General features: G+C 34.3%; 1 protein-coding gene across 1 annotated transcript in view; it reads right to left on the bottom strand.

The window, feature by feature from the left end:
- Nucleotides 1–5,478: 5,478 nt before the first annotated feature.
- Nucleotides 5,479–14,573, bottom strand: part of SYDE2 (synapse defective Rho GTPase homolog 2) — an 81,868-nt gene continuing 72,773 nt past the window's right edge. Inside the window, 2 exon segments of the mRNA XM_074266350.1 lie at nucleotides 5,479–7,967; nucleotides 13,413–13,644. Of these exon segments, the coding sequence (XP_074122451.1) occupies nucleotides 7,468–7,967; nucleotides 13,413–13,644 (732 nt within the window). The 3' untranslated portion in view covers nucleotides 5,479–7,467.

Genomic DNA, 14,573 nt, shown 5'->3' with positions numbered 1-14,573 from the left:
TTTGTAAATAAGCAATCATAATTATCTAGATGTCTCTTTCTCTCCTGCTTGGCTACTTTAACTTACCTTATTTCCTGACCCTCCTATATGTATTGTCTTTTCCCACTAGTGCAAACTTTACGTTATGGACCATCTTGTGTGTATGTATTTTGTATTCCCAGTGCTTAGTATGATGCCTCGCACATGGTAAGTTACTTAAATGCTTTATCTATTTTAGTTTATTAGTGAAGAACTAAGAATAGAAATCTTCTTTTTCTAGGTTAAAACATATTTCTTCCATTCAAGCAATTGTCATTAGAATGCAAACTAGCTCACTGAATTCTATCAGCCTCACAAAGTCCTGGATTTACTAGTCTATTTTTTTCCAATTCCAAAGGTCATAGCTTTTAGTTGTCATCATGAACTCGCTCCCCAAATAATTATTTTTTAAATTAAAGAAAACATCTCATGTTCCATGGTGTCTTTCAGGCACAAAGATTACAATTTTTTGATTTCTTAGGGTTTTTTTTGTTTGTTTGTTTTTGTTTTTGTTTTAACCACATACCCATTTACTATAACAAAGTATAGGCATATTTTATGGGGTTTATATAAAATGATGTCATGGAAGAAAACCTTAAATGTGGCTTCCCATTATGCCAAATATGTCTTTGACTATTTCTTTTTCCTTGTCCCAGCAGTAAGAAACATGAACAGTTAAGGTTCAATTGGAGCAGCTGTTCAACAGAAACCAAGACACAACTCTCGTCATTTAGGACAGGAAATGAATACAATACCAGATCTAATTGAAGCCACAAGGGAATTATTGACAGGCAGATTAGAACGACCTGAACTGGAATTCTGCCAAGACAGCAGTCCTGGACAAGCAAAGGAACAAAATTAGTTCCCTTCTTCTCCTTCTAGAAAGTCAAATAGCAATTAAAAGAACGAAAGAAGTCTACCACCAGAACCAACCACCACCTGATAATATAAGTTATCAAAACAGTATTACAGAAACCATCCTTGTTTCTGAAAATGTATTAAAAGTTCTTGTATCAGAAAATACATTAAAAGTTTTTAAATCTAATTTTCTTATTAAAGAGACTTTTGTTTTTAAAAGAGAACACCATTATACTACACAAGCCCAAGGCAACTTTTGTACAGTAAAGTTTATGTTGTAAAATAAAAGGAATGGCTCCATCATGAAGCCCTACAGTGATTTAATTAGGTGTGTTTCCTAGCACTTTAATATTAACTAACTGTAAACTTCATTTGCGACTTCTAAACCCCAAATGAAAATTATGCAAGGCAAATAACATTCTTAGAGTGAAAACTCCAGAGCATAAAGAATAGATCTAAATGAGGACTTCAGTTCAAATGGACTATTTATTTAGTTTTATAAAAAAAAAAAAAAAAAAAAACAAACTGAAATAATATTATCTGATAGATGAAAATTGACCAAGGACAAACATTCAATCACTTCTCTAAATAATAATGTGAGAAGTAACTTTTTAGGGTACAGAATGTATAGCTTCACAAAATTCAATGTTATACATATTTAGTCTTTCAAAATATAAGTCTATATATGAAATTTGTCAAAAGGGCAGTTATTTATTGAAATAGCTCTTGAAAAAAAAAAGTTCTACGATAAGTCTTCCTCCTGCTTTTTTTGTCTCCATTTGAAAATGTGCCTGATTACTCAGGCATTTCAAGACAAGTATTAAATCTAAGGACTATAAATTATTTCCATAAATATGAAGCATTTAAAAATTATATTGCCATAAGTCTACATTCAACCAGATTCCAATTATCTTATAATGACAAGAGCAAAAAGGGAAGAAAGATGAAAAGAGATATCACAAGTCATAGACTGTTGGGTTCTTAATGGGCTAGAGTTTGGGCCTTTCTTTATATCATCAGTACTCAGCACCATACGAGGCACAGAGTAACCTCTGAATAAATCCTTGTTGTGGGGAATGACTGGTCTTAAAGCTCATAAACTTTACTCTAAGAATCTTTTAAAGCTCCTAATCAGAGACTACATTTTTCTTATACATATTTTTTTGTTTACCTTTTTGTAGCATTTTATTTTCCAAATATATACATAGTTTGCTACATTCACCTTTGCAAAACCATGTGTTCCAAATTTTTTTCTCCCTCTCCTTTGCTCTCTTTTTAAATTAAAGCTTTTTATTTTCAAAACACATGCATGGATAATTTTTCAACACTGACTCTTGCAAAACCTTGTATTCCAAATTTTCCCTTCCTCCTCACCCCTCACTTCTCTTCCCTTAGATGACAAATAGTCCAATATATGTAAAACATGTTAAAATGTTAAATCCAATCTATGTTTTTATACATATTTTTAACAAGCTTGATTATCCAACTTCTCAGTATATCAGAAATGGCAAACTAATGAAAGGGATGTTAAATAAGTACATTGAAAGCAGCAAGAAGTGATATTTCAAGTGTAGAAATAAATAAAATTACAAAGAGTACATGTAAAAACTGACAAGCATTGCAGTATGGTGCTATTTAGTATTAGGGCAACCTACCTTGCAAACCTTAATAGCCTGAAAGCATTATTATCTACAATAGACTTATAATAATGAATGTTCACAATAGTGACCCTGTCCTTAAGAAAATTAATTCATAATTCAATATTTATTAAGTCCCAGTTATTTGCAAGGCTCCAGGGGAGATACAAAGGTTAGACAATCAATCACCAAAGCATATAAAGATGGAGCACCTAGTCTATGACACTAGGCCTACAAAGGAGAAATTAAATAGTCCCTGCTTTCAAGGAATTTACATTAAATCAAGAAAGACCACATGTATATACACACACAAAGTACAGATGATTTTGAGGTGGAAGGACAAAGAAGCAAGGATCATGCTTGAGCTGAGTCTTGAAGACTAGGAATTCTAAGGGGTGATGATGAGAAGGGGGAATATTACAGGGAGAGGAAAGCCAGTGAAAAGACAAAGGCATGGAAGACAGAGTGTCATGTATGAGGAACAGTGGGGTAGCAGTTTGTACAATTGGGCTCAAAAAGTTTCTATTTGATCTTAAAGGTAACAGGGAGCCACTTAGGGTTACTGAGAGGGGGCATGATATTCTCAGACTTACATGTTAGGAAAATTCACTCTGGCAACTGTGCAGAGGATGGGATAAATGGAGTAGACACTTTAGAGAGAGACTAATTAGAGTAAAAGGTTATTGCTATATTGACATGATAGAGTGAATGGATTCCAGCCAAAGATCATGTCCTTGGCAGCGACCCAGTATCTGAGTGGGCCTCAGTGAGGAATAAGCTTCCTGGGGAGTTTATCTGGTACAGACCGTGCTATCCTGTACTGATGCCCATTGTTATCTTATAATCTGGAAGTTTGGCCATAGGAGGCTATCTTGTGCATCAGTTGATTTATAATTAGCATAATTAGTGCTGGGTCCTTTCTGTAAAAGGTTCCATCTTTCCCCTTATTCATTAGGAACTTTGCTTGCTAAGCATCAAAATAAAGCTTTGCCCTTTGAACTGAAGATGGTTTGAGCCTTCAAATGCATTCCAGGAAACTCCCCACCTTCATGGCTTGTTATACCTCATCATGATTTATGGGACTCTCATTAGATAGCCCAGGTGAAAAGTAATGAGGTTCCAACCTAAGCAAGTGACTGTATTGATTGCAGAAAAAGGGATAAATAGTTGCAGAGACAAAAAAGGCAGGATTTGGCAAATAATTAGACATCAAGGGTTGAGTGAAACGTCAAGGATAAAAACCAAGGTAGCATACATGGCTGGATGAAAGGATACACTGGAGAAAGGTTTGGAGGGAAAGATGAGTTCTATTTTAGGTGTGTTGACTTTGAAACACCTGGGGGATATTCAGTTCTAATTTTTATTGGGCAGTTTGTAACGTGGGGCTGGAGGTCAGGAGAAAGCCTTAGTATTCGTCTAGGATTAAAATCATGGAAGTTGATAAAAATCATCACCAAGTGATACAGTGTACAGAGGAGATTAAAAAAAAAGAACCAGAACAGAAGCCTGGAGTATAATTACAGATTAATTAAGGAAAGGACAGGAGAAACAATTAGACAAGTAGAAAAAACAAGAGAGTACAATATCCTCCCCCCAAAAATACACAAGAAAGGAGAGAAAAGGAGAAAAGAAGAGATGATCAAATGCAAAAAGTAGGTCTAGAAGGATGAGGACAGAGAAAAGACCATTAAACCTGATCACTGATTTTATACAGAAAAAATTTCATTCTGATAAGAACAGTGAGAGATTGCTAGGAGCCTTTGATAATTGCTGTTGATCAACCTCTCCTTCTAGCTACTCTTTTCAGTATCTGTCTTTCTTCTGGTTCTCCTCCCAACAGTTACTTCTTAGCTCCTGCCAGGTCCTCCTCTGACATATGTTCCTCATCCAGATCCCCCTCCAGGGGTTCTGTCCTGGACCCTGTTTTCTTCTCTCTCAGTACTGCTTCATTTGGTGATCTCATCGGCTTCATAGATTTAATGTCCATCTCTATGCTGATGATTCTCCTATCCATCCTGCCCAACCTCTCTGCTGACTTCAAATCTCTCATCCCTACCTGCTTTTCAGACATCTAGAACAGGATGTTCTGTAAGCATCTTCAACTCAACATGCCTAAAACAGAACTCATCAGTTTTCCCCTGTACCCTCCCCCCTGCCTACTTTCTCTATTACTAGAAAGGGCAAAGCTATCCTTGTGTTTCTCAAGGTTACAATGTTGTTGTTCTCAATTCCTTACTGTCTCTCCCCATTCCTCCCCACTTCCTGTCAATTTTGTAACATCTTTCAAATCTCTAACATTGCTTCCAATCTGGTGCTAGGATTACACAATGGCTGCTGAGGCTCTGCCTGCCTCAAGTCTCTCTCCACTCCAATCCATACTACTTTCAGTTGAGGTCTAATTATGTCACTTCCCCTACTCTGGAAACTCCAGCTGCTCCTCTTCACCTTCAGGCTCTGTGTAGCCTTCAAAACCTAGTCTCTTCCACCCTTTTCAGTTTTTACTCCCTGATCTGGTCTCTGATTCAGTGACACACTTTCTGACTGTCCTGTGAAAAAGTATCTCTTAGCTCTGGGCATTTTCTCTAGCCATCCCTCCCGCCTGAAATGTTCTTTCTCAGCACCACCTACTGCCTTGTCCAACTTCCCTAAGTCCCAACTAAAATTCCATTTTCTACAATAAGGCTTTTCCAATCCCTCTTAATTCAAGTGCCTGTTCTCTCATCTATTTTCTATTTATTCTATAAATTGTTTGCAACTTTTTTTTTTTTTGGATATATTGTCCCTCATTAGGTTGTGTGCTCACTGAACCTGCAGGGACAGTCTTTCTTTTTGTATCTTTAGGGCTTAGCACACAGTAGGCATTTAATAAATGTTAACTGATGATTAACCTAATTTCTTTTTTATTATAAAAGGCAGATCATCAATTTTAGAATTTTTTTCCATCCAAAATAGTTTAAAATACAAGTTTTGACACTTCAATTATCCAGAAATTTTATTTATGTTGATTATCTGACAATACTGCATAAATGAAGTACTACTATGCAGTACTGCTGTTTTTAAGATCTGGATGATATATAGAGAGAGGTTATAGATTTTTCCAATGAGTCTATTATGTAATAGACACTTAAAATTCACTCAAGTAATTTGTCAGGGAAAAATTATAAATGAAAATATTTTGAAATTTTTAAAAACTAACAATATAATAATACATGATCCAACATTTAAATTGTCATCTGTGAAATATGTTTGGATTTTTTGAAAATAGCGCAGTTTCACATTTCTGAAAAGTATTTAATTCACATTATATAAAGTAAATAAACAACATTTTTTTAAAAACAAAGAAATCAGAACAATCTTTTTTATAGAACATTTAATAGAATATTTCCTTGAATATTTAATATATCCAGACAACACAATCAGAAATTTCTTGACAGTGTGTTACAAATGATGACTTGGTTACAAAAATAGCCCAGTTTATCTTATATTAAAAACGCAATGATTCCCAGATAAGAAGCAAGGTTTATGATTACCAAGGTACATCTCATGAGAACATGTGACCAATTATTTCAATGTAGAAAATATAGAGAATTTTTAAAGGGTTTAAGGCCTTGAAGACTCATTGGTAATTCAAACTTTATTTGCCTTTAATTTTAAAATTGCATAATCTCTTAAGTACAAAAGTTTAAAAAAATACACTTTGATTTACTGATAAAAAGTTTCAAACTACATTTACATTTTAAAACATACTTGTAATCATTGTAATAGCAACTGTTTTCTGGATTCATAAAGCCAAAATAAGTTAATGAAAATTAATAAAGCTTAGAATGCTAAAGAGTTTCCTTCAGAAAAAAAGGGGGTAACATTGTCAGTGTGTAAATGTACTAATGTAAATAAATAACTTAAACACCAAGCTGAAATTTTTTAAATGCATAGAACTGATAAGAATTTCTCAGCCAGGTTGTCATAGTTCTTAGGATTAATTATGGGCAATTCCTGGATTCGCAACATCAAGATGAAAGAATTGAAGAAAATAAAGCCCAAAGCTGAAATCCAACTACTCAACAAATTCTTTAAATAACCAAAAAATTTGAAATTTAAATTATTTACAATTCATTCAGAATATGTCTTTTTTATGTCATGGTTGAGCTCTTATGAATGATAATTATCATTCTGTGTCATTTTTGGCACAAGTCCTACACAAATTCCTTTTTTCAATCTGCACTTTATAAATCTCCTGAAAAAGAGGATATTTTGGAGTAAATTCTGATTTTGGCCTCATGACATTTCTTATGACACAACTGACTATTTGGTGCCCCCTTCCAAATAACTATACACATATGTACTTATATAAATATACACAAACTTTTTGGGTTAGAAAAATATTTCACTTTTGCACATTTAAATAATTATTGAAAATGTTAATACAGGAATACATTAATATTTATACAATTTAACTTTTATTTATAAAAGATTTTTTATTATAGCAGCCTTTGCATTGCAAATGAAATGTGACCCAATGGTGAATCAATCTACATCAATTCTTGCTGCCAAATAATGGCTAAGCAGTTGAAACACTCTCCTCGGAAAGGAATGTCTGTTTCAGTTGTAATGCTTCAGGAAAAAGCAGGGCTACTTCCACAAAGCACAAGCTAGAAGGGGTAATCTCAGACAACATTTATGAATGTTATAAGTGCATTCTTCTCATCAATATTAATAATATCTGACAAGAAATATTAGAAACTCATTCACAGAAAGCTTAAGTTATCTGACCCCAGAATAATTTTGCAATGAATAGAGAGATCTTATACAGATGAGTTGGAATGTCTAAATGTACCGCATAAAGTTAAGCAGGAATTATTAAAAGATATTAAAAATGAGATAAACATCAGCAAGAGGAGGAGGAGGAGAAGAGGAGAAAAAACCATGGGGATATCACACAAATCATCCCTAGAAATCAAACACTTATATTGAGCTTGTTTTTGTTGAGCTCCCGTTCTAAGTTTCCAATTAAAATATCAATACTTTCTTGTAAATCTTTGAGATTAACTTTTCGATCCATTGAAGAATCTATTGTCTGCATGGCCAAGTATGTCTGAAACGTACACTCTTTGGAGATGGGCTCTGGCTCTTCAACTACTTTATCAGGTCCATTGGCTTTGCTGTAGTCTTCCCCACTTTCTGTATCTTCTGAAGGAACGTCATCATAATCCACTTCATTCACATTTTCTTTCGGGTTATTAATAAAGTAGTTCTCTCCACAACTGCTCCAGTCTCCTGCATAGCGATTACTCAGGGGGCTGTCTAATCTGGCTTGCCGTGGCCTAAGCACTCCTGATCCCTGAGTGCCACTCAAGTTCAACATATGTGGTCGCTGCTTCTTGCGTCTCAAACAATTCAGGGATTTCTGCTCTGGGAACAAATTGTCTGTTGATTCTTTGACATTTAAATGTTGCACTAGAACAAACAACACATTTGCTTTTAGTGATAATAATTCAATGAAGACTCTAAAAACAAATGGAGCTAAAAAGATGAGCCATTTAAGACTAAACTACAAACATGCATTAAAACATGCAAAACATAAGAAAACATTCCACAATCATTTTTCTGTCATTATCAGATATCATCAAGATTAGTGATAAAAGCCAGTGGTGCACATCCATGCTAGATGAAGGGGGCCTTATTAAAATGAAACAAGCACTTCCAAGTGTTGATTAACTTACTTCTAAGTTAATCATTCTCTAGTTACAGTTCCAAAAGCAGATAATCTAGGAATTTCTTCTACACTAATGCTGCAGCACAAAGCAGGCAAGGCATATTGGTGTCCAAAAAAGGGAGGAGAGGGAGGAGAAAAAGCTCCTCCTTGGGCAAACATCTGAACCAGGCAAAGGCATCTGAAATGACCTCTGAGAGCTTCTGGCCCAGGTTGGGTGCACTTTTATTAGGAGCTATGTCATAATTAACTTTACTAAAGCAGCCCAAATCCCAATTCTTCGGTAAAATGCACTTAAATCACACTTGATCATTTGTTACCTGATTATGATTATACAGCATAAGCTACTAATAGTCTTCCTTTATTGCCTGTGAACAGTACAGATATTTTATTTTCTCATTCTTGCTAAATATCTAATACTGCCAAATAATATCCCATAATACTCCATGAAATTGTACCTGAAGCATTCCTTGTCCACTTCTTAGGGCACAATGAACTCAAACATTTCTACATGATTTTTCAGTATGGAAAGTCATGACCTTATTTTAAAATGTTGTTGAGGTAAAGGCTGTCCACAGTAACATTCACTTTCTGCTTATTTTATTTTACTCCAACAAAGGTCTTTTTGTTTATGCTAAACTCCATTAAGATGAAGGGGCCATGAGTTAATGATAACACATCAACTTTCTTTATACTCTCAAAATGAACAATGACTGCTTGTTTGCAGTTGTGAAAAATAAGGAAATTGAAGAGCTACATAAACATGCCTTTGGTTCAAGTTTTCCAGAGCTATAGTGAAATGCAGGAAAGAACTGTTTTGGGAGAGCACACTGATAGTTTTTCTATCTGCTTGGCAGATTGTAGAAATATTTAATGATTAAAAATAAGTTTATTTTTAACTTCCAAACTTAGCTGCTTTTTCTAGTTTAATTAGGACAGATTGGACTTGTGATTCTGTTGGTGAAGGGAGTTCCCATCAAGGTATCCCTCTACTGATGCAGATCTGGAACTCCTTGGCTCCTTGACTATAAGAGCTCATGGTTGGGTCCCGTTACACAGCCAGCATGCTCAGGCACAGGCAGGGCTTGAATTCATGTCTTCTTGGCCCTGAGGTCAGTTCTCCATCCATGACACCATGCTGTCTCTCTAGTTAATATTACTGATATGGGGACATATAATCACACCACTCTATTAATATTCGTATATTCTGATTGATGATTCAATCAAACTACAACCTTTTTTAATGTCTATTACTCTTCCTTGTGGTTCTACTCTAATTTTCATCTACTGATGAAAATTAGTTTCTGTGTTCATTTTGGCTTGATGATATTAATTATGCCCTATACAAATAGCCTATTGGTTTACTCTTGCATATGAAAAAAAATCTAGAACAATTTTTTCATGTGTTATATTATAAAGTTAAAATGTATGTTTCTTAAAAACAATAGTATCCTCAAAGTATCAATTTCACTGATTTCTTAATTTGTTGCTATAAATATTATACTATTCAGCAATAATCCCTATTTGATACAAGAAAAGATTTTCTAAATTTAAACACACATGAAAAGCTTTGGTTCTCTTAGAAATGTTAAACTGCAAATTTGAGGGCTGCTGAAAAAAGTTCAAAATACAGTAGTTAATTTTGAGAAATGTAAGTTATAACATTTCTTGCTTTTTATGTATTTATATTCAAATTTTCTACTTCAGCATTATAGGTTCTTATCATTTCATTTAGACAGGAGGAAAATGAGAGGAAAGACAAATGATAGCCCATCTTTCTATATATAAATTGCCCAAAATCTGTAACTGAAAACTAGCCAAAATAAAAAAGATAAAAAGTTTAAAACATTTCCAAGGCAAATTGTTTAACCTAAATAAAAGTTGGGAACTATATAGTAACTATCTTCAAGACACTGAAGAGATTTCTTGTGGAATAGAGATTTTGCTTACTTATCTGTGTTGTTCCAGAGGGCAGAACAAGAACCAAAAATTAAAAATAAGAGATTTCAACTGAATAAATGGAGGAGCTTCCTAAAATTATATTAGATTGAAACTTCTAAAATGTTTTCCTGGCTCAAGGCATTGTAAGCTTTTCTTCATTGGAAGTGTTCAAGAAAAGGTTAAGTGACCACTGGTCAGAAATTATGTAGAATGGATTTAAGATTCTGTATTATTTTCTTGTCCCAGAGTAGTTTAAGAATAGCTAAGGGCAGTGATAAATGAAATTAAAATTTTTCTCTTTTCATGTCTAAGCAAGAAAATGTCTTAAAGCAAAACCAAATCAAAACAAAATACAAAGATAATCAAACTATATGAAGAACCAAAGCCCACACTGTAGATGTGGAAGAAATCTTGGTCCAGTGCTGATCATCTCTATGACACTGTCATGGATTTGACATATTTAACTTAATTCAACATAAACCACTTTTTCTGTGAAAAGCATTGTGCTAAGCCACAATTTAATTTAAATTTAAATAAGACATAGTCCCTGCTTTCATTGAATTAACAATCTAGGAAGAGCAACATAACTTAAAATCAGTATATCAGAGAAGCGCAAAGTAAAACAGTCTGTGGAAGGAAAGATTATCATCTTCACTTTGGAGGGTTACTAACATTTGATTTGGGCTTTACAAGACAGGATTTCAAAAGGGATGAAAGGTAGAGAGGGAAGGAAAGCATTACTAGCATAAAGAACAACCAATGATGGACTTGATGGAAAGTGTTTTGAATCTGATGTCAGGAGACCATGCTTGAATCCTGGCCTGTACAATCTTGGAATAAATCGCTTAAGTTTTTTGGGCCTCCGTTTTCTTTTTTATAAAATAAAAGAACTAAACAAGATGGCCTTCACAATTACTTTCAGCTCTATAGCCAGGATCATAGGACAGTTAGTTAACAAGCATTTTAGTAAGAGTTTGCCATGTGCCAAGCACTGGGCTAGATCAATGCTGAGAATACAAAATAAATAAATAAATAAATAAATGCATAAATAAACAAACAAAAATTTTCAAAAAGCTCACAATTTAAGGGGAGGAGAGAAAACATGTAAATAACTAAGTATGTACAAAATAAATACAGATTAGACAAAAGATAATCTCAGAGAAAAGGCACTAGCGGGGGGGGGGGGGGGGGGGTAAAGGAGGAGAGAGACATGCAAATAGGGCTGCCTGGAAAAAAAGATGAAATTGGAGATGAATTGCCAAGAAGGCCTGGAAAGCCAGGGAGTAGAAGTAAAGGGAGAAAGAATTCCAGGGATAGACCAGTAAAAAAGCATAGAATCAAGCAAGTGTTATATGAGCATCAAGTATAAAGAGAGGAGTAAAATATAAGAAGTCCAGAAGGATGCCCATCAATTAGGGAATGGCTGAAGAAGCTGTGGTACATGAAGGTAATGGAATATTTTTGTTTTATAAAAAATGATGAACAAGCTGATTATAGAAAGATCTGGTAAGATTTATATGAATTGATGTTGAACGAAACAAGTAGAACCAGGAATAAGTTGTACACAATAACAGCAAGAATGTGAGATCATCAAGTATGAAAGGCTTAGTTCTTCTGAATAGTTCAGTGATCCAAGACAATCCCAATAGATTTTAGACAGAAAAGTCGTCTGCAACCCGTAAAAGAACTAAAGAGACTGAATGTAAATCAACACATGCTTTGTTCATTTCTTTCTATTTTTTTTTCTCTCCCATGGTTTTTCCTTTTTGCTCTGATTTGTCTCTCCCAACATGATTCATATAAAGCAATGTGTATTAAAAATAAACTTATTAAAAAAATGCAACAACCAATTTGAAATGGGAAAAAAAAAAAGTCCAGAAGGAAGCCAGATTTTAAAGGGCTTTCAGTGCCGCACCGAGCATCATATAAGTGATCCTGGAGATGAGAGGGAATCACTAGAGATTACTGAGCAGGAGAGATGGCACAGACAGCCTTTGGGAATTCAATGGAAGATGGAGTGGACTGGGAATCCAAGCGGAAGTCAATAGACTGAGGGTAGGTGTGAGAGGATGAAAGCCTGCCCAGAGTGGTGGCTGGTTGTGAAGAGAGAGAGGACACTAAGAATGGAAGCCTAGGGTACAGGGAGGGGAGGGTGATGATCTCAGCAGGAATAAGGAAGTTAAGAAGAGGCAAGGATTTAGGGGAAAGAAGAATAAGTTTTATTTTGGACCTGCAGTGTTTGAGATCATCTAGGCTGACATCCAGTTTAAGATGTATGAAAAGCAGAAGGTTAGTTAGAACTGGATATAGAAATATGGGAATCATCTGTATAAAGATGGTAAGTGAAATCACAAGAGCTGATGAGATTACCAAACTTAATGGTATAAAGGGAGAATAGAAGAAGACCCAGGATAATAGCTGGGGGACACCTCCAATTACTGCTAATGACCAGGATAAAGTCCAACTTGAAATTCCTTCTAGTTCCTATCTCATTTTCTTTTATTTTTTTCTCATTTGCATTCATTTTCCCCAAATGCTTTGTAGAGATTTGCATTAGAAAGTTTGGGATTTCTAAACTCAAAAGTTCTTTCAAGTTTAAATTGTATTACCTAATAAGTTCTATAAGAATGACAGTCTTAAAGCATGGAGAAATTTAATTCAAAATTTAAACAATAAATTCTACTTTAAAAAGTTAAAAAAATGATTACTACAAAAACAGTTGATAAAAAGTTTATATTAATAAACAGTGACTCACTTTACCAACTCATAATTTTTAAAATTTTTCATTTTTTAAGTCCTAAATCAAGGATTTCTTTGTATTTTAACATACATTGCCAGACAACCTTTCTTCAATTCTTCAAAACTAAGTAGTAGGGGTTGGATGCAAACTCAGGTTTCTAACTCTTTCCAATTGGGTAGAAACCTTTGAGAATTCAGCATCCTCTCCATACCACAAGGCGGCATCGGATAAAACATGAACCAATCCAATTGCCTAAGAGCCAGTTTTGCATTGGACCTTAAATTTATTTGTCAATCAAATCAATCAATAACTGATATTGACTCAGAGCCTGTATGCCATGCACACAAGGTGCAAAAATAACCTGGAGAAAAACAAAGAATCATAGAATTTGGGAGCTGAACAAACCAAAAAGATTTTAAAATTAGACTAGCACATCTTATAGTTCCATAATATCTCACTATTATTGTTATTATTAATGAACTAGAAAAATTTTCAATAAACTTATTACCTGGCCACAGCTGGAGTAAGTAATGAAGAACTTCAATGTGTTTTTTGAAATCCAGAGCACTTGCAAGTTCTTTGGAATCAGTAAAGACTCTGTGGTTATGAGGTGAAGTCTCTTGCCTTTGACTCAGCAACACAGGCCCAAAACATACTGCTAAATTCTGACAGGTCATCTTATTTACTTCATGATAAGAAGCCACTAATTTCAAATGATCCAACAGCATCTTCAAGGTTGCCTAAAGTGAAAAGTTAAACTTCATGTAACATATTTGTTTACCTGAAAATCTAAAGTAACAAATTTTAACAATGCAATTATACAGAAATAATCTATAAGAAATAGAAATAAAGTAAATGTTCATTGACTGGAGAAAGACAAAACAAATTATGGTATACCAAAGTAAAAGAACATCCCATAATAAATGATGAACATAAAAAATTTTGACAATCAGGGGAAGATGTATATGAACCAAAGCAGAATTAAATAATAAGCAGAGCCAAGAAAACAATAAATACAATAAGAGAGATGATAAAAACAAACACAAAACTCCAAAATGAACACTATATAATTATAATTACCAAGCACAGCCCCCAAACAAAATGAGAAAAGACACCTCTCTCCCTTCTCTGCAGAGGTGAGAACACTGTGTAGATTGCCAGATGTGGTGGACATGTTTTAGTTTGGCTGAGCTCCTCATTCCTCCTCTTCCTTTAATAAGTCTTTGCTACAAGGAAGGTTGAAGGAGGTATACATTTGGAAAAAGAGTCAGTAATAAAACCCAGTGGTTTCAATATATAGAAATAAACAAGGTACAGGTAAGAAAAAGATCAACTATATAGTTTGCCATAATCAAATTTGACTTTATTGATATTACTACCAAGACTTGGTGGAAAGGAGCTCATGGCTGAAAAATGAACAGAATCAGGAAAAGAATGTAAAGGAATTGTTTATAAAGAAATTAACATGAGGAAATCTGGAGTGAAAAAGACAGAAGAATGGTGGAAGGCTTTGGGGTAATAAAGAAAAGAAGAAAATTAAGCATTATTGTCATAAGAATATGTCATATATGCATCACCATTTCATCCAGGACATCACAACTTGGCTAACAGCATCCAACTCAATCAGAAATGAGAGTAGGTGCATATTAACTTAGTTTTTAAAATGTAA

This window comes from Sminthopsis crassicaudata, chromosome 4 (assembly GCF_048593235.1).
Source record: "Sminthopsis crassicaudata isolate SCR6 chromosome 4, ASM4859323v1, whole genome shotgun sequence".
Lineage (NCBI taxonomy): Eukaryota > Metazoa > Chordata > Mammalia > Dasyuromorphia > Dasyuridae > Sminthopsis > Sminthopsis crassicaudata.
The sequence above is the reverse complement of the archived record's forward strand: the minus strand, read 5'-3'. Positions and strand labels throughout refer to the sequence as shown.